General features: G+C 45.6%; 1 protein-coding gene across 1 annotated transcript; it reads right to left on the reverse strand.

Moving 5' to 3' along the window:
• Positions 1–1,702: 1,702 nt before the first annotated feature.
• LOC147453646 (Acyl-CoA N-acyltransferases (NAT) superfamily protein) lies at positions 1,703–25,608 on the reverse strand. Its single transcript, XM_086515765.1, has 5 exons — positions 25,346–25,608; positions 4,480–4,632; positions 4,268–4,375; positions 2,180–2,300; positions 1,703–1,960 (listed from the first exon to the last, which is right to left on the reverse strand). The coding sequence occupies exons 1-5, from the start codon at positions 25,541–25,543 to the stop codon at positions 1,797–1,799; spliced, it is 744 nt and encodes a 247-aa protein (XP_086371891.1). The 5' UTR covers positions 25,544–25,608; the 3' UTR covers positions 1,703–1,796.
• Positions 25,609–26,354: the final 746 nt, after the last annotated feature.

Raw genomic sequence — 26,354 nt, forward strand, 5'->3', positions numbered from 1 at the left:
CTCCGTGAGTTGGAGAAGATGCTCTCTATAGAAAGCCATCTTCGTGGCCAACTCCTGCGCCAACTGTATCCATGTGCTCTTGGTATCTAGCTAAATCAGATCCTGACGTATGAGTCTGGAGATCTCTGTCCGTGTGAGAGATAGGGAGGGTGCATCCAAGGAGTACTGCAACACAGGCAATCTATCCATGCTGAAACCATGTGACTAAAACCATGATGTCATCTGCCCATACCAACATGCTGTGTCACCCTGCAGGCTAGCCGAGCGTATCTGTCTCTGGGGAGTCTTCATACACTGTGTATAAAGGATACAGATCTAGTCAATGCCTCCACCACGAGGGGTGGGGCGGCTAGCTCGGTTACGATAATCTCATGTGGCACTGAGGACTTAGCCCGAAACATCCGAAAAATCATAGAGATCAAAGGCCTCTCCATACATCTCCATCCATCCGTGCTGCCAGATCTGCCATGGTGGTCTACTGAGGGACCCCATATCTGAACTCCGTAAAGCACAGCTGAAGCCACTAGAGTGTCAAAAAGGCAGAGCTTTGTTCGCGGTTCCTGAAACTGAATCTGCGAACACATCCTCTCCAATCCTCCCAAGGCGGCATAAGCTCTCGCCAGTCTAGTCTCTGCTACTCTCCTAAATGAAAACATCGGTCCACTGAAGACTACCCCAAGATAAGTGTATGCATCTGTGTACTCCACTGTCTCCTGGTCATACATAAATGTGGGTGCTGACCTCCTGACCAAATGTGATGTGGTGTTGAACACCATAACCTTGGTTTTCCCAAGGTTGACAGACAATCCACTATCATGAGCAAATGTGTGTAAAGCATCCAAATGGTGTTGCATATCCCCTCCGGAGAGTCAGAAATCAACACTATATCATCAGCGTATAGCAGCATCGGAATCCATGTCCCTGCTAGTTGAGCACCTCTGTCTCCCTCTCGTTCTACATAGTCTGAAAACTCATCCACATACATACCAAAAAAAGTCAGAGATAGAGGGCATCCCTGCTTCACCCCAATATTAAAGTAGACCATGTCAGACATACCCTCAGTAGTGTCTACCCGCCCTACCACTTTCCTGTATAAAGCCAAGAACCCCCAAATTATCTCTACGGGCACACCAATGTCCTATAGTCTACGTATAAGTCTGGCTCTCGGCACTATGTCAAAAGCTTTGCGGAAATCCACAAAGCTACAGTAGTCTGTAGATCCTCCTGCCATGGTGTCTACCCTCCTCAATCATAGCTCTGAGTGTCAGAATCTGGTTGAGAGTGGAGAAGCCTCTCCTGAATCCTGCTTGCCCTGATGCTCGTATGCCCTTTCTCTCTGCCCATTTACTCAGCTCCCTCTCAAGAATAGACAGAGAGGATGTCCAATAGGCAACCTGCTGGATGTTTAAAAAAAGGACAGCTAATTCACATGCTTAAAATGGATTAAATGCTTACAGTGGACAGTGAACTCACAGGTTCATGGGTCGTGGCAAAAAACATGACTATGAGTTAACATCTTCCTCTCTGCCATGTGTGCGCGCACATGCACGTGTGCTGGGGGATTTTACAATGCCAAAAAGAATAGAAGGACCTGGGCACTATCATACAGAATCCATGTTATGAAAACTGACACCTATATCTTTCTCACTAAGCAAAAAATGAAACAAAACAAAAACTTCAAAAAAATTGGTGAGCTTGTGCATAGTAAAGATATCGATATATGTCACAAAAGTAGCCACACTTTGCGAGGCAAATATACAAACACCGAAATATAAATCTTGGAGCTCGTTTTTTTCTCAGCAGTTTGATAGGCCCGTCCACAACAAGAGACGTGCAGGCCGTCCCATTAATCTTGCCTCTGATGCTCTTTCTTCTTTCTCTAGCACAAAACCACTCCTTATGTACAGCCTCTTTGCGCTCTCATTGTCTACTGCTACATGTGTGTACAGGTCACTGATACCTAGAAACATCAACTAATTCTCTCTCTCTCTCTCTCTCTCTCTCTCTCTCTCTCTCTCTCTCTCTCTCTCTCTCTAAAGGTGGGTGTACCCTTGGCATTAGATCAAATTTGTCCATAGGCCAATATACATGAAAAATGGGAGAAGTAACGAAAAATATACAGTGGCATCATTCATTCAAAATGAAACTACACAAAAGATCTTTGAGCAGCTTAGATTACCTTGTTTTAAAGCAAGCATCCGTGCATACTTGATTAATCTTGTGCCAACACCATTTCTCTGAAAAGCTTTTGCAACACACACGTTGCTCAAATAGCCCCTTCGATACTGTCCTTCCACACCCTGTCATTTCAAAGTTCACTTCACTAAAGTGTGAACTTCATCACATAACAGAACATTCCTCCACAATTACTGACATGAGTCTACTCCATTACTTTACATCAAGTTTGAGCCTGGTGAATCCTTGGTTGTGAACACATAATCTTATTTTTGCACATAACTTTGTGAACAATCTCCACACACACCTTTCTGAAACAATCCCCACACAATCTATAACTAAAAATCAAATGTCTACTTAAGTTCTTGATTCCAGGGGAAATAAACAAGAATGTAAAGAGAGGAACTAGCCTAGTACAAGATTGATAAATACAGACACCCAACCCTCCTATTTTAGATCCATTGCAGAATCTTTGGATAGTATGAGTTATCAAAAGTGAAAAAATGGACAAAATGGACAAAAAAATGGACAAAATGGACAAAAAATGTAAAGAGAGGAACTAGCCTAGTACAAGATTGATAAATACAGACACCCAACCCTCCTATTTTAGATCCATTGCAGAATCTTTGGATAGTATGAGTTATCAAAAGTGAAAAAATGCATATGCACGGCCATTGTGGCCATACAACCATGCCATGCAAACTAGGATGCCACTGAGGTCCAACACCTTATATTCAGCACCAAATGGGTGGTCCAACTCCAAATCTCTGAAAAAGATAATCTGGTGTGGTGACGAGAGAGAGAGAGAGAGAGAGAGAGAGAGAGAGACCTCCTGATGAGCAGCTGGGTGCTCTCATTGGCAGCCTGTTAGAGTGGTGGGCTCTATAGAGAGGCGTTCGTGTTAGCCTTGTTTTTCACTACAGAGGAGGCACTGCTTTGGAGGTTGTGGATAAGGTGCATGGCAGTGGCCTTCTTTGAAGGCTTCAGTTTTTAGTAGTACATCTCTCTTGGGAGTAGGCTTATCTTGCAGACATCACATCCACCTCACCGTCCATGTCAATCAGAGGTATGGCAGGATCAGCCTTTCCCCTGCTTTTCAGCAGCAGTTTTGGTCATGCATCTGGACCCTCGGGAACATCTGCAGGATATGTTTTCATACCTGGATGACAGTGCATGCAGGATTGCCTGTTGGCACTCGGGCTGGTCATGATTTGACTTATCAGAGATGTACTTTACAGCCTGAGTCTTTGAGGCACTATTTCTGGATTTCATTTGCTCAGCCAGTGTGGAGGGCAGTTTGTTGTTTGTTCATTAGAGTGGGCATGCATGATGGGTTTGCGACATTGGGGGGGGAGGGGAGTTGCATGGCTTTTGCAATTTCCAGGGTCACACTCCTTTTTCCAAGGGTTGCCGACAGATCCAGTCTTCGTGCTTACTTCACCGGGATATAGACCGGGCAGATGTCTTGTCTTTCACGATGTTTCATGAACCGATGGTATATTTTTTATTATTGCTTACCTAGAAAACAATGCACCCATAGGAACTTATCTTTGAAGGGCTATATGAAAAGATGATCCTGCATGACTTCAAAAAACATTCACCTAGAAACAGATGCACCCATAAGGCACTTATCTTTGAAGGGCTATATGAAAAAACGATCCTGCATCACTTCCAAACATTCTTTTGTACACCAAGAAAGCCCCACAAAATCATGTTCTTCCTTCTCAAAGTGTTCACCATGTAATCTTCTTCTTCATGGAATAATTTAATCTCCCCTCAATCGCCTATCACCCAAAAACTCTCTTTTGAAAAGACCATCTTGCATGACTTCAACAAAGATTAGCCCCACAAAACCATCCGCCCATTATGAGTCTCCCTTTGCAGAGAGTCAACCATGTAATATCACCTGAAATAATTTCTTTTAAATTTTTTCAATCAATCTTAAACTCTCAGTTGAAAAAAAATAAAAAAGCATGTTGAATTGTCTGATCCAAAAAACTACGAATCCATTTATGAACTGTTCCTTAAAAAGAATCAATGTGCACACATTGAGCTGTCAAAAATACATTCTACAAGAAAACATGCATCATACCTGGGGATGGCTTCCACACATCTCATCTGGTAATCTTGGCGTTCTGTTGAGATCCAGAGAGCCTACTACCACCTGGTCCTCAACTACTCCATCGGCGATTCCAGTTAACTTGCATCCATGTCAGAGCTGTATTAAGTGAGCACCCACCTCTACCATTACAAGTGGAAAAAGTGGACAAAGGTTGGGGGGAGGAGAGGGGGATATACTCCTACCTTACATAATAAAGCTATCTTTTGGTCGATATCTGCAAATCTTGAAGACACCGTAGCTACAACACAGGTGACTTTGCCAAACCCGGGTCTTTTACCCTCAACTTTCTCCTTCAATGCTTCAAGTTCAATTGCTGACAAGTATTGCTGGTGTTCCTAACAAAACTTGAGATCACAACCACAGTTAATTTAGGACATTTAGCATTAAGTACACAGCAAAAGGATGCCAAGAACAAAGAAAATGACTTTCTAGAGTAGCTAAAACATTATTGTAAGAACTCTACTACAATTTTTTAACTACAGAAAATACTCCTATCAAGCGAATGATAGAAAAGGCTAAAGCTAATCACCAGAAGAGTGGAGCGAAGTACCAGCTATAAATGCACGTCACTTGCAACGGAATCACGGATGAACGATGTGACAAAGATCTCATATCACACAAACATAGTCCTTTCTCTTTAGTTGGTTCCTGCTAGTTAGAGAATGTTTCTTTACCTTAATGAAATCGATACCTAGATAGCGTGGGAGGAGTTGAAAGGGAAAGGAAGAAGACAGTAATGCTGTCCTGCCTTAAGTCTATGCCCTTGCACCGCCACGGCCCCCCCTCCAAACTAACACACCATCCTGTTTTTCTGTCACTGCTCATGTGAGTGCATACCCCCTCCTGCGTGCCCTGCTATTCACTTAAAACGGCTGTCAGCCCCTGTTTTTGGCTTTTGATTTATTTATTTTTACTTTTCTACAGGGTTTTTTTCTTTCTATGTTAGAATGTGGGTGCTATGTGCTGTGCCTGTCTCTATGCATGTGTGCACGTGTGTGCACGCAAATGCGTGCAAGCTGTTTTCTGCCCCTTTTTTTTGGAGCAAAAAGTGGGGCTTTTAACCCTTTGCATTACATAAAATCAACCATAGGTCCAATTACAAGAGATATGTGAAATCCCCTGAAAGACATATAATAAGATCATGGACAAAAATCCCAAAACAGATACATCTAGCGATAACGGTCCTCTAATCAGGAAGTGAAATGTAGTGCCAAGAAGCTGAACTCCTAAGCGATTTGCCTCCCTTAGCCATTGGATGTCGTGCAGCGGAAGTGTTTAGGGATTTAGCTTGGATCTAGTACTCCACACAAACACAAGGTTAGGTTACTTTACTTGAAAAGAGAAATTGAACTGAACACAATGAACGAGAGAGATGCAGAGAGGGAAAGAGAGACGACATCGCATGTCGGGTCCCAACTGTAGCAGATTTATCACCCTAAGTCGGAAATCTGGCACGACACACAAGAGAATCACTTAAAATACTTCACCACTTTATCACACTTTTAAAATAGAGTCGACACTGCCCGACGTAGTTCCGTGCCAGAGGTATTGGCCCCAAAATTTGGCACCCCTTTCGGTATTTTGTTTTATATTAATGCTTGAGCAAAGTTACAACTCCCACGGGCCCTCTCTGCTGCTAATGGGTACTGCTTGAGATACTTGGTACTCCGACGACGAGGATGTGGGCTGATCTGCTATTGTCGGGGACGGCGAGGGGCTGAAAACTGAAATCGCTGAAGAGGCTATGGGCTGAAAACTGAAAACGATGAGGGTACTGCGACGATGACTGCAATCGCGACGAGGTTATGGGCTGGATGCTGAAAACGCTGATGGCTGATGGGAAAAACGCTGGCCTTGCAAGTGCCAAAATGCTGGTCCTGTTGGTGCCTCTGGAGAGGCTCTGTCACTACTACTCTGCTCTCTACTGAAGCCCAAGGGCATGCTCTTATAGGTGCAAAAAGCTGGGTCCGGCAGCCCTCTGGCTCAACCCCACGATTTGGAATATGAAAGGTTATTCACTAACACTGCAATGCTAAGAGACGGTTCACACGCGGTAAATGCCTATATGCTGAAATGTTGTACTGTGCAAGAGAGGGTATGCAACTATGACCGACCTGGATATGCACGTCCTACTAGAGGCTCACAAGAGTGCCAAGCTAGGTCCTAAGCTGAGACTGACGCTAGACTGTAGCACAAGCTTGTCAACGTGGTGCAAGTGAAGTGCGCATGTGACATTGGATGTTGGTGCTGTCAAAGTCATGAATCTCCAGTTAATGCCCAATGTGATCCTCTTTATTTATTTTGTCATTTTCAGGTATTTCTTACTTATTTGACATGATAATTGGATCGGGCTCAATCCCCCATTGCAAGAATCATCTAATTCATTGCCTAGTGTGTTGGTTCAATGAAACTCCCTCTCTCTCTCTCTCTCTCTCTCTCTCTCTCTCTCTCTCTCTCTCTCTCTCGTGAAAGAAGCACATTGCTCATTCTCTATTACTTTGGACCCCTGTAGGCACCCAAAAGGTGCCAACCTACAAGAAAGTAAGCTGATACAACCGCCCGAAGGTAAAATACAAGGCTGCTTGAAGGCATAAAACCTTTAAAGAGCTGTTGTCTATCAAAAACTAAAAAACTTATCTAGATGAATCCAGGATAAGCCCAGATTCACCCTTAGAGGAACGTGCAAGGTAGACTCATGGTAGTCACCCACAAGACAATATAACCATCAGCTCCATCATGCATAGTATTGATGTCATGGGACGGGTACCACGTGCCAACGGAAAAAACAGACTGAACAGACTTTTAGCACTTAAAACAACAACTGAACTGAAAGAGATAGACGACACACAAGACGGGGAGTGGCGGAATTTCACCCTGGAGAGCACTAGCCCCAAACCTTGGCGCCCCTTTCGGTATTTCTTTATATTGCTTGAACTCAGTACATCGCCGGTACTCCATCCTCTACACCTCACGCGGAGCATGCCCGAGAATGAGCCCTTGGCTCATATTTAAAGGCTCTTGGCCTATGAAAAGCAATTTACATGAAAAGCCTCAAACTCAAAATCATCTGGTCCAAAAGCATATGCTGAAAATCAGCCAGCATAATTTTAGGGAATCCGTACACCTGCCACGTTAGCAGCGCAAATCGCGGAATCCGTACAGACTGCGACGTCAGCATGTCAGCACAATTTGCAAAGCGACCGTACTACTGCCACGTCATCAACTACTACGCAAAACTCTGTGTGTGTGTGTGTGTGTTGGTCCTACTTCTTCACTTAGGGTTTCGGCTTCTCGGCCGGGATCTGCAGGTTGGCTCCGTTCTTTAGTGGTTTGACACATCAGCAATTTGTGACATCCCCCCTTCTTGAAAGAAAGTAATCGTCCATGATTACAGCATATCTGCAAAACAACTCAAGTTAGCTCAAAAATTTTCGAGGGTCATTCCGAGGGATAATCCGAGGGACAATCAGTTTTCTCATTCCAAATCGGAGCTCTTGCTTTCCTGGGTCGTTGGCTTTCCAAAAGAATCTCATCCAATAAGGACTCTCATTCCAGATCGAAACTCTTGATATCTTGGGTCGTTGACTTCCCAAAAATATCTCATCCAATAAGGAATATTCAATTGTTGGCACATCACAATGCAACACAAATGCTCACATATGCATGTTACAAGACAGAAACATAAAGCCGCCGATGAACACACACACACACCCCCTCCTCCCCGCAAATAACCTTCTTGGTCCGGGCCATGAGTTAATCAACGACTCCCTCGTCACTCCTCCCGCAAATAACCTAGAAAGGTCCGGGCCATGAGATATAGAGGCCTTTTACAACCAAACGCCCCCCAGACCGCAGCTTGTGTCGTTTGGAGGTGCTGAGAGTAACCACTGCTCAGACTTCTTAATACTCTCCCATTAATAACCATCCAAATCCGGGCCATGAGTAACACAAGAATACTCCCCCCATAAATAGCCACAAGGGTCCGGGCCATGAGTAAAAAATAGCACTTTTCAAACATTAAATACTCCTCCTGCAAATAACCACAAGGGTCAGGGCAATGAGAATGAACAAGCATTTCTCAAACATCATTTCTCAATACTCTACCCGGGAGTAAAATCACCAATCATTGAAACCAGTATTAAAACCAAAGTCAAACAATTCAAATCGGCACCAGGACAAGTTGAAATAGATACCATCCATTTCAAACAAATTCCAAACAGGATCACCAAACAAGTTCTCAAATAGAACTCAAACTTAAAAAGCAATCTTGACATCAATCGAGCTCGAAAAGACGATTGGCCTTCCATCCTGAAACCTGCACCAAGATTAGGCATAAATTTCTTCCATAAGGTTGTAGTCGACTGCACCATGGTCCATAAGCTCTTGGACAAACAGTGTTCCTGTAGCGGTGATAGTAGTCCAAAACCTAGCAATCACACTGGACCTCCACGGTTATCAGCTCGAGAAGAGACACCTGTTGAGAGATGTCAAGAAATTTCAAGTTTTAATCTGCAAAGGTTTCCGTCACAAGCATTTTAGGATGCCCTACTCTACCAGAAGCTGCACTCCGAAGAAAAATGTCCGAAGGTATATATCTTTGGGTGACAACTTTTCTTGAAATCTTGCCAAGTCCTTTGAGTGCTTTGGTAGCTATAGACTTCCACCACTGCATGGCACTGCCTCTGGGAAAAAAACAACTCCTCGAAACAAATCTTGGATCCTTCTCTTGCAAGTGATGTTTATGGCTTATGCCCTGTAAGACACAGCGATGAAGATGAGAGCGTGTCCGATATGCGATGAAGTAAGGGTGAAGTGGCTAATAAGTCCGGGGTCAGGACACGAAGATTCTTCAATACAATTTCCAATAGACTTTAGAAGAGCCGGTTTGCTCTGTCTGCTCTTTGGTAGGACCCGTATGCTTTCCAAAAAGCATACTCCTTTGGAAAGCATACTCCTGAAGCTCTGATGCCACTCTCAAGGGACGGGCACCACGGGCCAACGGAAAAGAAAAGACTAAACAAATTTTTAGCACTTCAACAAAACCTGAAGTGAAAGAGATAGTCGACACACAAGACGGGGAGTGGCCAAATTTCACCCCAGAGAGCACTGGCCCCAAACCTTGGCGCCCCTTTCGGTATTTCTTTATATTGCTTGAACTCAATACATCGCCGATACTCCATTCTCTGCACCTCACGCGGAGCATGCCAGAGAATGAGCCCTTGGCTCATATTTAAAGGCCCTTGGCCTATGAAAACCAGTTTACATGAAAAGCCTCAAACTCAAATCACCTGGTCCAAAAGCATATGCTGAAAATCAGCCGGCGTAATTTTAGGGAATCCGTACACCTGCCACGTCAGCAACGCAAATCGTGGAAATATCAGTACATATTGCCACGTCAGCATGTCAACGCAATTTACGTAGCGTCCGTACTGCTGCCACGTCATCAGCTGCTACGCAAATCTGTGTGTGTGTGTGTTGGTCGTGCTTCTTCACTTAGGGTATCGGCTTCTCGGCCGGGATCTGCAGGTTGGCTCCATTCTTCAATGGCTTGACATGTCAACAATTTGTGACAATTGACTAAATACCACGACATCCCCACTAACGTCCTCAGTGCCCAATAGTGGAAGTAGAACTAGATACTAACATACGCTCCCCAACACAATGTCATGGATGCTTGAGAGTCAATCGCTACCTGCATCATCGCCTATGACATCGCCTACATCATCGCTAGAAGGCTGTAGAAGAATCGAGAAGGATCTAGAAGATTCTAGAAGTATCAAGGAGATTCCAGAAGCATGGAGAAGATTCCAGAAGAATCTAGAAGTTTCTGGAAAGGTCTAGAAAGTTGAAGAAGGATCCAGAAGGTTCTAGAAGAACAAGAAGGATCAAGAAGGTTCTAGAAGATTCTAACCTCCTCAAGAAGAACCTAGAAAGTCCTAACCTCCTCAAGTAACCTCCTCAAGCACTAGTATAAATAGGGGTCTTGGGCCACAAGCCCCTCAGTCTTGCCAACACCAGTTGTGAGCCTCCTATGAGGAAATCCCTCTTCTAGTTCTTATGTTCAAGTCTTGTCCTTGCAATCAAGCCTTGTCTTGTACTCAAGTCATGTAATCCAAGTCTTGTATCTAGCTCTCTTAATAAAGCATTAAGTCTTGTAATCAATATTAAGCTTATCATCAAATCCAAGTTCTTGTACATTGTGAGCGCCTCCTCTTGCTCTCTTCTAGCTCTATACGCGCTCATAACAGTTTGGCAAGACTACCATCTCTTAATCTTCTCAAGCCATCGTGGAGCCGACGATGGAAGGTGTCATCAACGCATTGCAAAGCATCCAAGCTCAGTTACAAGAACTTCGCAAGAGTAACGCTCAACTTCAAGCATGACAACCCCTAATCTTGGGACCGGCGTTGCAAAATCTTCAACGTCAAATTCAAGAGCTTCAAGAGACAAGCACACATCAAGCACAAGCTGCAAGATCTAGCTATTCTCAACAACATAAGAAGGAGTCGAAGGTCAGCATGCCTGAAAAATTTGATGGGGCTAGATCAAAGTTTAGAGGTTTTCTCCAACAAGTGCGTCTCTTCATTCGAATGCAACGAGAGCGTTATCCAGATGATGCCTCTTAAGTAGGCCTTATTGGGACCCTCCTCTCGGGTACGGCTCTCCTCGTTTGCTCCCTTACTGGAAAAAGAATCTCCTCTTCTTCATGACTTTGAAGCTTTTGTGCGGGAGTTCTCTGCAACCTTTGGGGATACTGATAGAGCAAGGGTTGCCGAAACCAAACTTAGAAATCTCCGCCAAGGATCAAGACCTGCATCCGTCTATGCATCCGAATTTCAACAACTCACTTGTGATCTGACTTGGCATGAGGAATATTTCATTAGCCAATTCCGGTGGGGATTAAAAGATGACGTAAAAGATCTTTTATTGACTATGCCAAAGGTCACACACTAAGCGAGTTCATCTCTCAAGCAATAGAATGTGATAATCGACTATTTGAGAGGAGACAAGAGAGGCGTCTTGGGGCACCATTGCGACCCCAAACAGAAGTGACACATAATGGCTATACACCTCAACAGGGCCATGAATCAAGCATTGAACCCATGCAAATTGATTCAGCACGGTTTCAACCTCTCTCAGCCTAGGAGAAGCAAAGGCGACGCATTAATGGCTTATGTATGTAGTGTGGAGAGCAGGGGCACATAGCTCAACAGTGTCCAAGGAAGAGAAGGATGAAGGTTCATGGTGCAATGGCCTCAACGTATTTGGAAAACATGGACGTCCAACCCCAATAGAGACCGACCGGTTGGACAAAAGACAAGCAAAAGAAGGTCCCTTTCTTCCCGCTGATTCCACTTCAAGTTTTATGCTACCAGTCAAGATCCATATGCCGGGTAGGCACATGGATTGTGAAGCATTACTAGATTCAGGCACAATGGCGTGCTTCATGGACAAAGAATTTGCAAAAGAACAAGGCATACCACTTGTGGAGAAGTCTAATCCAGCAACTGTAGAAGTCATTGATGGTCGTCCCCTCGCTTCAGGGGATGTCAGGTATGAAACTCACCCCATAGAAGTACTTTCTCTGATTTCTATGAGCTTTGGCGAGCGTTCATAGGTCAATCTGCTCAGATTTTTGATTCGGGCTCATTTCGACCTCCGTTTTCACTGCAGGCATCTGCACAAGCAATTTCGTCATTTTTTGCAAAATTACTATCACTGCCGTTTTCTGCATAACAGGTGCCTTACAGTCTTCTATGGTTTGTGCTATATAGCACGTGTTGTTCCCGCTTCGTTTCTCTTCTTTTCGGGCGGTTTTCACATCAGGTGCAACATTTACCATGGCTAACAACAACACAGATGTGTTCAAGATGTTTGCTAATGAGGACAGATTGGATAGGAACAATTACCCTATGTGGGCTTACATGATACAACATGTTCTTGTGTCAAAGAACGTCTGAAATATTGTGCAAGGTATTGATGTGCGTCCTGGTTCTGAGGATGCAGGCGATGTTGAGGATGTGGCAGATCTTGGTGCAAGGATTGTTGCTATTAGAGTTGTTTTGCCTACGGCAGAACAATCTCGTTGGGATGTAAAGGATGCGCAGGTTCATGCATTGATTGCCTTGTCTGTGAAGCGCACCATTGTTCCTCACATTCGTTCAGCAAATCTATTCGATGGTCCTCAAGTCTCTCTGGCGGCAATTGCGACGATAATGAATCAGAAAAACAGTCACTAAACTTTTGCAAAAATGCTGACCTTTGTTTATCTAACACAGATAAATTTGACTGATCACTATTTGAGACATCACGTGCAAAAATCAAGTACACAAAAAGATGATTCTTTATTACAGAAATGATAGCAGAAGCAGATACAATAGGGACTGACTCTCCTTTAAGCTTTACATCCAAGATGTGAGTTTTGCCCCTATGCTGTACACTGATCTTTTTGTTGTAGGCATCTTAGACTCCATGCACTCGGAACATCCACGAGATTCCCAACAAGGTGTCACATCCTTCCAGCGGCATGATATAGAACTCTTCTGTGTCCACATACGACTGAATATGTAGACGCAGCTTTCCAATGATGGGAGTAACACACTCTGAGCTGCCAGGACATGCCAACCCTGCCTCTGTTGTGTACCCCATCTCTTCAGCTCTGATGCCCAGCTTCATAGCTAACTCTGGTGAGATAAAGTTGGCTTTGGCACCTGGATCAAAGAAGATGAGTGTAGTTTGATCCCTAACTTTACCCCATGCCCTGCATAACTCACTGGCATCTGTATTGGGACTGTCATCCACCGTGTCTGGCTCTAAACCTGCCGTGGGTTTAGGCTTCTGGCCTTTCTGGTCTTCTTTATCCTCTGAGTCAGCTGGTCTTTTCCTTTGTGGACAATTGGTAGCAAAGTGACCAGCTGCTCGCATATAAAGCATTTGTTTTCACCATTAGGACCTTCTTTTCCTCGAGCGACTTGCGCACAAAAGGCTTCCTTTTTTGTTACTTTGCTTGCGCTCCAGAAGTCCCGGCTGAATCCTTGTCTTTGGTGGCCTTTTCCGACCCCTGTGGCGCATCAGGAGCCGTTTTCACAAAGGGCTTCTTCGCTGAATTTTTCTTTTGCTGCCCTCCTTTATCATTGCTAGGAAACCCATTGTCCTCTCCTTTCAACAAGGCAAGACCAGTGTTCGCAACTTCCATAAGCTGAGTGAGGGTAGCCACTCTATTCTTGGTACAGTAATCACGAAGCCCTTTGGGCAGCCCACACCAATACTTCTCTATCTGCTCTGTCAATGGCACAAATCTGTAGGAGGTCACTGAGAGTAACGCTTTACAAAACCTCCTATTGTACTCCAGCAAGCTCTTGGATGAAGCTGAAGTAAGCTGGTGCCAATCTGTCATGAAGTTGGCTTCAAATTCATTTGACAGCCAAGCAGATGCAAACATTTGCTTGACGTAAACCCAAGTGGCGGGTGCCTGTCCTTGCATTAACAATGTCGTCCACCATGTGAACGCATTGTCCTTTAAGAAAGTGGCAGCTTTCCTGACTTTAGAGGCCTCCGTGAAATTCCCTCCTGCATAAGTTGTATCAAACTGCTGGAGGAAAGTGAGAGCCTTTGTCTTATCCACGAAGCTACTGAAGGTACTGAACTTTACCGCTGCACCACCTTCTTTGTAAGCTTTTGGCTTCTCCAGTGCCCCCAAGTTGTCATAAGGAATGGTCTGCAACATGGGCATTGTAGTAGGCATAATCGGCACATCTTGGCCATTCACATTTTGCATCAGAGGTGCGATATCTAGCTGCTGTCCAGAAAAACCAACCATGCCAACATGACCCTGTGGCACCCTAAACTGGCCCTGGTTGCAGTGAAAACCTTGTTGCATGCCGATACTTCTATACATGGGGTTTGGCATGATGCCTTGCATACCCCCAAAAACTGTTCCTGGCATGTATGGCTGACTTCCACGCGCATAACCAGCCATACTTTGGAACACTGATCCACCCTCGAAATACCCACGATATACCGTGGGTGGTGGAAAAACTAGGTGCATAGCCTGGTATCCAGTTCCCTGTCCATTCAAGACAGCATGCTGGCTCTGAAAGATGGCGAGCTGAACTAGCATAACCTGTGGAATAGGCGTTCTAGCCACCTAGCACGGGAGGAACCTATTTTGGAGCCCCTGACTCCGTAACATGCGAGTGTTCCCTTTCCTCCTGAGCCGCATGAAGAACCTGGGCTTGAGCCTCAACAAGCTCCGTATGCGGCGTAGGTTGCCTATTTTGTTGTTGCACTGGTGGCGCTTGCAAGAACTCCATAAACCTTGGATTCTGCACCAGCTGCGAAAGGACATTCACCGCGGCAACTAACTGAGTCCTGAACGCATCATCCTCTAGTTGCCCAATCATAAAGCCCTGTACTACTACTGGAGGGACATTCACATTGACAGGAGGTACAGACTGACGTGGCCGTGAGCTCTCGCCAATCTCAAAAGCCATAGGGATCTTTTGTCTGTCCTTCGAAGAGGAACCCTCTTCGATAATGCCCTTCCCTTTGTCGTCCATAGTGTAATCCCGCATTCCTGCACTCTGTGGTGCTTTACCCAAAACAACCGAGGCTCACTCTTTGAGGAAAAAGTGATTGATATCCCGGCAATGGAACCATGCAACCGGCCCTACGGGCGGTAGGCGTTGGCTTTTACCCGAAATTCTTTACTTTAAACACACACAAAGAGAACGTGCAAAGGAAACCTGTGACGGGAATAAACACTTAAGCGCACACACGGCTCGGAAGCTAGAATGCTCCGAGCAGACGCCAACAACCTGTAGGACCCAAAATTGGCGCCCCTTCTTTATTCTTTAACAGAGGGAATAAAACCTGTGATCTCCTACAAGCTGCCCCGCATAATTCAGGCTGAGAAACACCTGTTCTGGCCCGATTTGGCAACATAACTGTACTAGGACGCTTCACAGTCAGTATCCCCACGCAATAGATGACTTTCACAATACATACGGACACTTTGCAAAACCTGGCGAGAATCTGCAGCACGTTGACTTCTCTGGTTTCTGCCCCAAAAATGCGCCAGATCACCTCTACAACGGTCCCCTCGCGTCCCCGAACCTCCTGGCGGTTAGGTCCCGAAACCCTAAACCTGCAAAAATACACAGCAGGCTGTAATTCCCTGTTTTAGGCTCCGTTTCGTGTGCCAGTCGCATCTTTAGCAAAATCTCGAGCTCCCGCACCTGTAGGGCTACTTGCCCTTTGAATCGGACGAGATTTCTCACGTGAAACCTCTCTGAATTCACCTGTACCTACGGGGGATTAGCCACTAGCTAACCCAGTACCTGTGCAGGCTCTTGCCTCGGCAATCGCGCATGAACCCACACAACTGTACATCAGTCAAATGAAAAGCCGTCTTGTGGGGCATCACCTAACTGCACGTAAGGGAGAGAGAGAGCAGTGTGTAGCGTGCAGGGCATCACTCGTGGCACCACACTATACATAGAGGGAAAGGAAGCACTCCATAGATCTTAACCTGTGGCAGGAAACTCAAAAATGAGCCTCCCAACTAAAATTCGGCGCCACTTCTTGATGTATGAGGCAAGTGCACAGAAATGTGCCACTTGGTGCATTTACAAGCATTTTCCCATTTCGGGTTTGCCGCCTAAAAATCTCCTGATTGGGTGCTCAATTGACTTCGCGGCAGAGTTGTAAAATGTTCCCCTAGTCATACCGGAGGTAATGACGCGAACAAATTTAACGGCCCAAAATAGCAGTTCCCTAAATTTTAGAAAAGGATTCTGTTGGGCTCCCACTAGTCATCTGACCATTTATCCTCATTGGGACCGCATCCAAAAGTGCAATGTGGCCCAACTGTTGGATAATTTCTGTTGGTAGTCACACCTTGACTTTAGGCCTTTATTGAGTTCACTTCTTAGTATCCACCAACTTGCTAAGTGCGACGGGGGGACCTATATGATCTTGCTCTGAGCCTAGACATCCTCTTACTATACGAATTCCAGTGCCGACCACTTCCCGTCTGCGGGTGAAACTACCGTTCACATTGGCCATACAATGTCCGACCGTTTGCTACTTCAAAAAGAGGGTCTCAAAAATAAAACAAAAGCCATTGGAATTTGGAAAGAAACCAACAACTAAAGTTAGCAGTTGCCACGTCCTCGTGACATAGTTAACAGCTGCCACATCCCCGTGACGCAGTGTACAGTTGAACACGCTTTTATTGCTTCTCAAAGAAAGGGTGGTAGCAGCAATGCAGCCACTTCTTATGGTTCTGCTGCGAGTGGCAAAACTTTTGTTCCCAATGCTTCTACTGGCAGCACTTCATCTGGCAATTCTAGTGTCACGTGCACATGGCTCTGTGTACGACGTGGACATACTTCATTGACTTCAAGAGCGAGTTTTCCCCTTCTTCCTAGATAAGGATGTCTAGAATCTTAGGAGGATTATTATCGGAATTTTTGTGAGCCTGTTCGCAGGACCTGCATATCCGGACAATTCCATTAGATTAGGTTTTCCAGTTTGGAACCCTCTTGCATAAATGGTTTGTATACGCGTTTTGACAGATGTTATTACACTACGGTGGGCATCTGGCATGTCAAGCATGTAGTTCTAGGTTAGAGGAATCCGACGTGCCAGACCGCGCGGCGATCGGATTTCCAGATGGGCAAATGTGCGACAGTTTCACCCAGTTTTGGACCCCGTAGACTTATTTTTAATAAATCATTTTTATGATTTATTTGTTGGAAATCCTGGTGGACAATTGCACTACCTAGGCCTTAATAATTACTTAAGGCCCATTCCCCACCTATAAAGGGAACCATCTGCCAACACTTGGAGCAAGAAGGAAGAAGCGCCTAGTTCAGCCAGCATCTTGTTTTCTCAGTAGGAACATCCAGCGTTTTGGCAGAGTTCAGCCAGCAGCCAGCGTTTCCAAAATTCAGCCCCATCGCCGGCACTTCTCAGCCCTACCAGCCAGCGTTTTGGTTTTCAGTCCAAGCGCTGCAGAAGCAACGAATCAGCCCCTGCGTTTTTCAGTTTTCAGCCCATCCCTCGCCGGGTGTGCAAGAGATCCGTAGCAATTCCCATTGACGGATGCGGTCCGGTACTTCGGCAGCCATTGATCCCTCCTCTCGGCAAATTCCCTCGCCGAAATCAAGTGCTCCATTGCTGTCCATCATCGGCCTCGTCGAGGTCTGCGTTTTCAACCCATCATCCTTCTCACATCGGAAGTGCAAATCAGCCCATGGTGGTCATCCGCAATTCCCACATCGAGAAGGATCCAAGGTGCATCAAATCAGCCCCGGAGGTGCCTCATCTTGAGGAGTTACCGCGGCGACATTCCCTAATCGAGTCGGTAGAGTCTGCATTGAGGTATGGCATTGTGTATACATTCCATTTATGCAATCTAAAGCAAATACCACATCGGTAACGATGTGGGGGGCCCTTGAGAGGGTTGGTCGGGACCCCATCGGGTGTCGCTCTCTTCTTCACTCTCTTTCTCTCTCCCTCTACACATCTCTATTGCATTCTCTCAACCCCTCTCTTCAGGGGAACATAAAAGGAACATTCATTGAAGTACAAAGTATTCACTAACGCAAGGAAAGAAGGAAAGGATTTTGTGGAAGTGTAAAACTAGATCTTCACCATTTTAATTCCGTTGCACCTGACATCTGGTGATCAGGGCAAAAAGAAGATGCGTTGCTAGTTGTTGAGGCGATCTCCCTCGACGCCATACAGTTCGGTACCAATACCTCACTTTGAAAAGGAGGGGATGTCACGTGACACATCCAACCCTATGTGTCCGTGGACAAGCTACAACATGACCAGGGTTCGGTTCAGTCAAGTCAGTCTAGAGTAGGAAGTGAACTGGCACTTTTGTGAGTGTTCGCAGACCGTGCATGACCAATCACGTAGAGTAGATGCATATCCTCCGGTTGCACACAGCATGATCATCAGCATTCCCATCAGAATCCATCAGGGGAATTTTCCAGTGCATTTTCCCTATTTTTGATATTTTTCACTTATTTATAAGTGACTTTTGTTGGAAACTAGGTAGGGCAATTTTGCCAAGATAATATACAAGCAAACCAGAGCTAGCACTTTCTGGCAGAAGAGGCAGCAGGAGCACCTTGCTCAACAGGCACCTTCTCAACAGGACCCCCCAGCATGGCCTAGCGTTTTTGCAACACAACATCAAAGCTAGCGTTTTTTGCAAGACAGATCAACCTTGGCGTTTTTGCATTGCAGAGCAGCTTCGGCATTAGCAAACACAGCAGAACCACTTCACGACAGCAGATCAGTCCTAGCCTTAGTAGATTTTTCCTAGCAGCAGAAATCAGCCCTAGCGTTTTTTCATCAGCAAAGCAACTCAACGTTTTGCAGATTCATCGCGACAAAACCTCAATTAGCATTAGCGTCTTCAGTTTTCAGCAGTCAGACTCCGTAGTAGAACCCCCGAACCTCGCAGATCTCACCTTTCCGCCATAGTTACCCGGAACGCGGAACAGGAATGGCGACGGGATCCCCGCGGAACGGGGGAACGGCTAGGGGTCCGGAACGGGAACGGCGCGGAACGGGAGGTATAAAAAACACACAAATAGTGCATTTTTTAGCTCCTTGTGTTTAAATACAAGGAGTATTAGAGTGCTTTGACTCTAATACTCACAAAAAACTCGTTTTGAAGACCATTCAACCTTGCTATGACCAGATGATGAGAGAGAGAGAGAGTGAGAGGGAGAGACTCGAGAGAGTGAGAGGGAGAGGGAGAGGGAGAGATTTGAGAGAGTGGGAGGGAGAGTAAGAGAGCTTGAAGGCTTGAAGCCTTGAGCCTTGAGAGAGTGAGTCTTGAGAGGGAGAGATCTTGAGAGTGCGAGAGGGAGAGCTTGAGCCTTGAGGATTAGCTTGTGGAGAGAAAGGGGGAGGGGGGTGCATTTTATGACTCCTTGAGGCCTTGCACGCTTCAAAAAGAAGCCCAAATATTACCTTCAATTTTTTCAATTTTTGCCAAATTTGTTTGTAGCCGTTGGCCTTTCCAGGGGCATTCCGGAACGTTCCGGGGGCGTTCCGGAACAGCCATTCCGGTTGGCACTGGCCACCCAGAACGTCAGACGTTCCGGGACCGGGACGTTTCGGATCGTTCGGGAAGGGAACTGCCCCCCGGAACGCCGGAACGGGGGTAGGGGGCGTTCCCAGGTAACTCTGCTTTCCGCAACAGATCCTCGCCGCACGGTCAGATCCCGCGAAGTTTGCAAATTCAGCCCAGAAAACGCAGATTTCAGCATCTGCGTTTTCAGCGCGTCGTCGTCGCATCGTCGTCATCGAGACATAGAGTCAGAATTCAGCAGATAAAGATTTGCAAATTTCAGCCTTTAGCATTTTCAGATTTCAGGCCGTCTTGTTATCGTCCTCGTAGTCGTCGACATCGTCGGCAAGTCCAAGCATTGTAGAGATTTGTGCAATCATAAGTAGACCGCTCTCGCCATCGAGAGTGGGGCCCTTGGAGGAGGGTTTGACAACTTCCCGCTGTCGTATTCTCTTCTCTCTCTATCTCTCAGACTCATGCACCTTCATTCACAGCATTCATTCACTTTGTTTGTGTCCATTGCACTTTCTCATAAAAGCACGGAAGGCTCTCCCTTCCCTAAGTAAAAGGAACCTTGAGCACAGTTCGGAGTACTATCTTGAGCAAAGTTCAACATTCATTCCGCTGCACCTTACATGGAGCAATCTGCTAACGCTAGGGCTGATCTGCTGTGTCGTTGTGGAATCTGCTACGCTAGGGCTGATCTGCTATCTTGTTGTCGTTGGGGCTGATCTGCAATGCAAACGCCAGGGCTAATCCGTCATGCAAAAAAGCTAGGCTTTCAGATGGGCTGAAAATGCTAGATCTGTTGCGAGAAGATGGTCTTGCTGAGAAGGTGTCTGTTGAACGCGAAGTTCCTGCTACCGCTTCTGCTAGAAAGTGCTAGCTGTAACCGACTTGGACACTCCAAGTCAAGAATCAACCGCGACAGCACCAAATAACCACTTCAAAACAATTCACAGATCACAATAGATTTGCACTGGCCCGGCGGAGTTCCGTGCCTAGAGATATTGGCCCCAAAGACTGGCGCCCCTTTCGGTATTTCTTTTTGTATTAATCAATCATCAAAGTACAAGAGAGCGGTTAGGGTTTCACTCTCAGACTCTGCGTCCAGATGCTCTCAGAAGTGAGGCCCTCACCACTAATTTAAAGGTTACAAGGGATGCCCAAAAGCAGAGCCCCAAAAGCTTTTAAAATCAAAAGCATCAGTTCTCTCTCTCTCTTAGAGAGTCTTTTCTCTTTTTTTTTTTTAATAAAAAAAAGCAAAAGCAAAATTCGCGTCGCTCATCATTTTCCAAAAAAAAAAATTATTTTTTTTTTTTAATAATCCGCCTCCGCGATTTCCGGAATTTAGGGTTTTTGGCAAAAATTAGGGTTTGCAGGAATTTTAGGGTTTCTGGCAGAAATTAGGGTTTTTGCTGTCCGCCACATCATCACTTTGTGACACTAGCGCTAGCTTTACTTATATACATGCTTGTCAAAATTTCCCTACCCAGTTTCCCAACAAAAGTCACTTAAAAATAATAAGTGAAAAATGTCAAAAATAGAGAAAATAGGTTTATGTGCTGGTAAATGCTCCTGATGGGTTCTGACTTTAACCATGTCACGAAGTAGCTTGTCCACGTACACATAGGGTTAGATGTGCACGTGACAAGAGAGGCCAGACATGTGGCATGCATCCCATGCTAACCAATTCTTATCTTCTTCATTGGAGTCCAAAAACTCTTTGGAGAAAGAAGCTTGAAACGCAGCCCAAGACGGAGGCGAGCATCTATTGGAAATGTCATCCACCACTTATAGGCCTTGCCTTTAAGAGATAGACTTGTTTCCACAGCCGTCTTTATATCCGGGGTGTGTCTCAATCTATGAATATCACTCTATTTGTGTAAGAACGTATTGACCACATCCTTGTTGCGATCACGCTCTTCCGCGTGAAACTCAGGAATGGTGATATTCTTAAGTAATGCATTGCTACCTTCTACATCTTCTAAAGCACTTGTCCCTTGGACTCCTTGAGTCGTGCGAGCTTGGTTTCCTTGAGCCGTGCCACTTGTGGCCTCTTGAGCCATCTATGAATTCATAAATTTCACAGGTAGTTCTGTAAGATTTGTAACATTTGCATTGAGTGCAGAGAGGTTGCGTTCAAGTACGCTTTGGCGATTTTCCAAAGTCTTGAAAGCAACCATATCTACAAGGCCATGATCTCCTAGATCATCATCGTCATGCATATTAGTGTCAGTAGCACCCATGGTACCCTGATTTTGATCTACGTGCTCAAAATCAAAAGTGTGTGTAGGTGGGATATCCTCACTGGCCATGGTAAACACACACTAATGTAAAGAGAGAAAAAAAAAACGTCAACTTGTACCTTGTGAAGCTTGCAGTCTTTGTGTTTTTTATGCTCCGCGATTTGGGTTGCATGCGAACCTCGCCTTGCGGAAATTGTAGCGCTTCACATGTCGTTCGTCGTAAGAACACCTTTGTTGATTCTTCACAAAAACAACGAGTTTTTGTGAAGGGTTTTGTTCACTTTGAAGCTACCTCCTTGAGGAAAAAGTAATTTTTGGAGGAAAACTTACCTTCCTCCAAGAAGTGAAAAGGAAGGGTGAAACTACTTCCTTGAAGTTTGAAGCTTTCCCTTTCCTTCTAGCTTTCATTTCAACACAAGTGTGCTATCTTTTCTTGTTATACACAACAAGGCTCAATAGCTTGATAGTAAAGTGTTAGCCTAGTACCCTCATGGGGTGGGTTCAACCCTCCTTCATGCAAGGGTTAAGCGGGCCTTCCTACGCGCGCAGCCAACGGCACCAACGGAAGCCTCGGTGCCGTCGAGTTGCCGGTCAAGTTCACCTTGGTCGCCCGCCTTAGTCGTGCGTCGTGGGGGGCGTAGGAGGGGGAGCCGCGGTCGGCTGTCGCTATCTGTCTTCGCGGGCTGCGCACAGAAAATTGTGTCTGCCTTCTTTTTGCTGCACAGCAAAGACGTCGTTGTCTGCAGGTAGTGGGAGAGAAGCAACGCGTCGCATACACATGCAACCCGCTTTTCCCCTTTTCCAAAAATAGGTCGGATACCAGTGAAAGGGCGGTGGTAATGCGTGTGCTAGTCTCCACCCAACCGTGCTAATCTTATAGCTTCCCCCTAGCGTACACACTCTCCGACCGTTGGTGGCCTTGAACGTAGGACCCATGTTCTTACAATCGGCAAGTCCATCGTATTGTAGAGATTTGTGCAATCAATAGTAGACCGCTCTCGGCATAGAGAGAAGGGCCTTCGGAGGAGGGTTTGACAACTTTTCTGGTGTCGTATTCTTCTCTCTCTATCTCTCAGTCTCAGCACGTTCATTCACAATGTTTATCCACTTTGTTTGTGATCATTTGCACTCTCTCACTAAAGGAACGGAAGGCTCTCCCTTCCGTGAGTAGAAGGAACCTTGAGCATAGTTCGGAGCACTCATCTCGAGCAAAGTTCAACATTCACGTCCGCTGCGCCTTACACTCCGCTCCTTTGTCAACAAATTACCCCGATTTTTGAATAAGGTCATTGATGTCCCCTTTGGGTTTCAGGGATACTAATGGGCTGACTAGTATTCTGCTGTAAGACTTTATGACACGGAATTCCCGAAAAGAATATGATTGATTTGTACTTGACTTGTTTGAGTGCAGGAACTGAAAGACGAAATGACTACAACATTTCGGTCTCATGGATTAGCTAATCTGGCATCAGTGAGGTCCGGAATGGATCTAGATGCGATTACTAAATACGTTGCCGATGGTCATGGTCTGTGATTTGGAATGAATTTTTTCTGTGATTTGTCATGTGATGTCGAGTGATGTCCTATGATGTGACTGTCATTTTGTACAAGTGCTAGATGTGTTGTGTCTAGTGCGTTGGTACTAACAGTCGGTGTCTACTAAGCCAGTTTATGATCTCTGTCTGTTTTGCAGACGTAATCCAGGGCGATAACAATTCTTTCAAGAGGGGGGTATGTCACAAACTGGTGACGTGGTAAAGCCACCCAGACACAACCACATACACCCAGCAGGCTGGCCGGCTCTACGGAATCCTGCCATTTGCGCTGACAGGTTGACGTGGCTGTACTGATTTTCGTGATACGCGCTGACTGCTGACATGGCAGTGTACGGACAGGCTGACGTGGCACTGTACGGACATCCGCTTTTTGCGCTAACAGTGTACTGACTTTTCGCAAATTACGCTTACAACTTTTGACCAATTGCATTTGGAGATTATGGCTTATAATTTTAAGATGCTTTTGGGGCTCTGCTTTTAGCAACCCTTTGTAATGTTTATAAGTGGCCTTAGGGGCTCACATCTCAGAGCATCTGGACGCACAATCTAAGAGCGGGCACCCGCAGGCTCAGTTGTACTTTGCTCAAAGATTAATATAAAAATAAATACCGAAAGAGGCACCAGTCTTTGGGGCCAATATCCCTTGGCACAGAACTACGTCGCGCCGGGCCGTGTCGACTTTCTTGTTATCTGTGAATAAGTTTTAAGTGAATCTCTGTTGTGTCGCGGTAGAATCTTAACTTGGGGTGTCCAAGTTTGTTATAGGTTCACTATCAGCCCAATCTATGACAAGTTGTCAAAAGCCTTGAGGTGTCGGTGTAAGCCCTCTTGTGATTTAGAGGTCAAAAACAATGTCGTCAGCATAAAGCATGATATGTATTGGGGTACCTTCAAGGTCTATACCCTTGCCACCAACTTGTAGTATGTAATCTGAGATCTCATCAATGGATATTTTGAAGAGAGTAAGGGGAGAGTGGGCATCCTTGCTTCACACCGATGGTTTTAGTAATAGGGTTTGATAAGCCTCCCGAGTATTGTACTCTCCCCCGTCACCTACTCATATAAAGTATATATAGCCCTCGTCATTTGTGAAGGTATTTCCATGCTTTTTGATTCCTTTCTCATGTTCCTTGTCTTTCTTCAATCCCTAGTTTCACCGTATTGGGTTGTTTGTGCTTGCCTATTGATGGCTTGCTGCTTCTCTACTTGCTCTACCAGGTTCGTAGGACCTACATGCGATTTCCACAAGCTCATCAGAGCCTCCTTCACGGCCTTCTTGGAGTTCCCTCTCTAACTCTGGTCCTCAAGAGCCACCTTCAGCAAGCAAATTGGTTTCTATCCTGGATGATAGCTTCTTGTCAGCTCCAGTGCAGTGCTTTGCTACTCATCTCGTGGCACCACCTTGCGGTCTCTTTTTGATGGCAATTGCCTCGTCTCCCTCATCTTCTTCATTGCCTGCTCTCTCCCTTCTATATATCCATTGCCTAATGCCATCAAATCTTACCAGTTGACGGGCATATGCCCAAGCCCAATGCCGAGCTCTTATAGTTGCTCCCTGTCCTCTTTACCACTAGTGGCTTTTGGTGGTTCAGGGTTTTTGATCTACACTTGCTGATGGAGCAAGTGCCTATCTTTCATAGGCTACTATCATACTCTCTCCAGTTAGCTTGCGAGGACACTTTTAACTCTTTTTAGGAGAGGTTTTTTACCTTCGCATTCAGTTTTTACACTGCACCCCTGTGGTTAGTTGTATGTAGTTTTATAGTTTCCCATTTGATGCCTTCGGGCACACTTTAGGTGGGTGGACTCCCACTAGAATCCATGGATCCTCGATAGGTCCCTCCCTAGGCTCTCGTATGTCTCACTGAGTAGGACAATGTCTCAAAACTCCTCATCACCTCCTCTAATCACTCTAGGTGTGTCCATAGATCGCCATTGCAGTTCCAAACCACAGTGTGAATCTCCTCATGTTGTGTCCCATAGGCGGTGAGTCCCTATGCAATGACGGAGAGATTAAAGATCAATTACAGACATTATGTACAGCCAACCAATAACCGTATTGTAGTAAGCTTCCTCTGTTTTTATGCGACAACTTTTTCACAGCAGGTACTTGAACAAAAGATGAGAGCTGTGGATTCACACTTACCTCAATTCTGTAAGTTTGTGGGAAGTTGTTGAATGAGCAGACGCGGAGGTTACATGCAGCCTGGAGGTGAGAGTCAGAAGAAGCTTCGAACACTTTGATTCGTAGGGCCTCAATCAGAGGCCGCGCTTCTTTGGTGGCAGCCAATTTCGGCAACCGCAATGGAGGCGATGAGAGCAAGCTTGCGTAGCCCAGAGCCATAGGCTATATCTTGCACTTGGCAGCTTACTCTATCGACCCCAAATTCAAAGGACCAATGTGTGCATTCGGAAGTAGCAGTGCCCTTCTCTATTTGCCTAAAAATTATCCTATCACACTGGGGCAGGCAATCGTTGGCCAATCTGAGGTGGCACACAACCAGTTGCCTAAGCAAAAGTGAAAGATGGCCAGAACCTTGTGTCAAAGGGGCGGGCAACACCTCTCGGCCAACTTTTTGTATAGGTGTCCATCTGCAAAAAGGCGAGGCGGGAAGCAAGACTACAGGACTCGAGCTCTGGCAGTAAGCGCAGGAAGCGGATACCCAACCACCTGGCTAGCGTTGACTGGCTGCCTTCTGCGCACGGTCTTTTTCTGAAAATCCTCATGTGATTGCATTTGCGTGCCCACGAGCATGAAGAGAGAGGGGCGGGTGCCCTAGTCTGACAGGGGCCTTAGCGACAAAATCGGTGAAAAATATAACAAGGGAGCATGTTTGGTGAACTATTTACGAGCCTTCATTTAGACGTTCATGATAGCCCTTGGTGTTGGACAACAAGCTTCTACCTGATTCTTTAACATCACCAACCACTACCTCAAGCTTATAATTGTATATCATAGCACCTTTTTATGTTGTGACACAATGAGCAATCCTGAGGAGTTGTAGCTTGTGATCACCACCTCACAAAGTATGCAACAAAGGTGAGCAAAGTCTAGTTCATGAGAGAGAGAGAGAGAGAGAGAGAGAGAGACTTTTGCAGATGTGTGAGTAGGGTGGAGATCTTTACAGCTATCGCTTCCCCTTCCAAAAACACAT

The sequence above is a fragment of the Adiantum capillus-veneris genome, chromosome 7 (genome assembly GCF_014529385.1).
Source record: "Adiantum capillus-veneris isolate H3 chromosome 7, ASM1452938v2, whole genome shotgun sequence".
Taxonomy (NCBI): Eukaryota; Viridiplantae; Streptophyta; class Polypodiopsida; order Polypodiales; family Pteridaceae; genus Adiantum; species Adiantum capillus-veneris.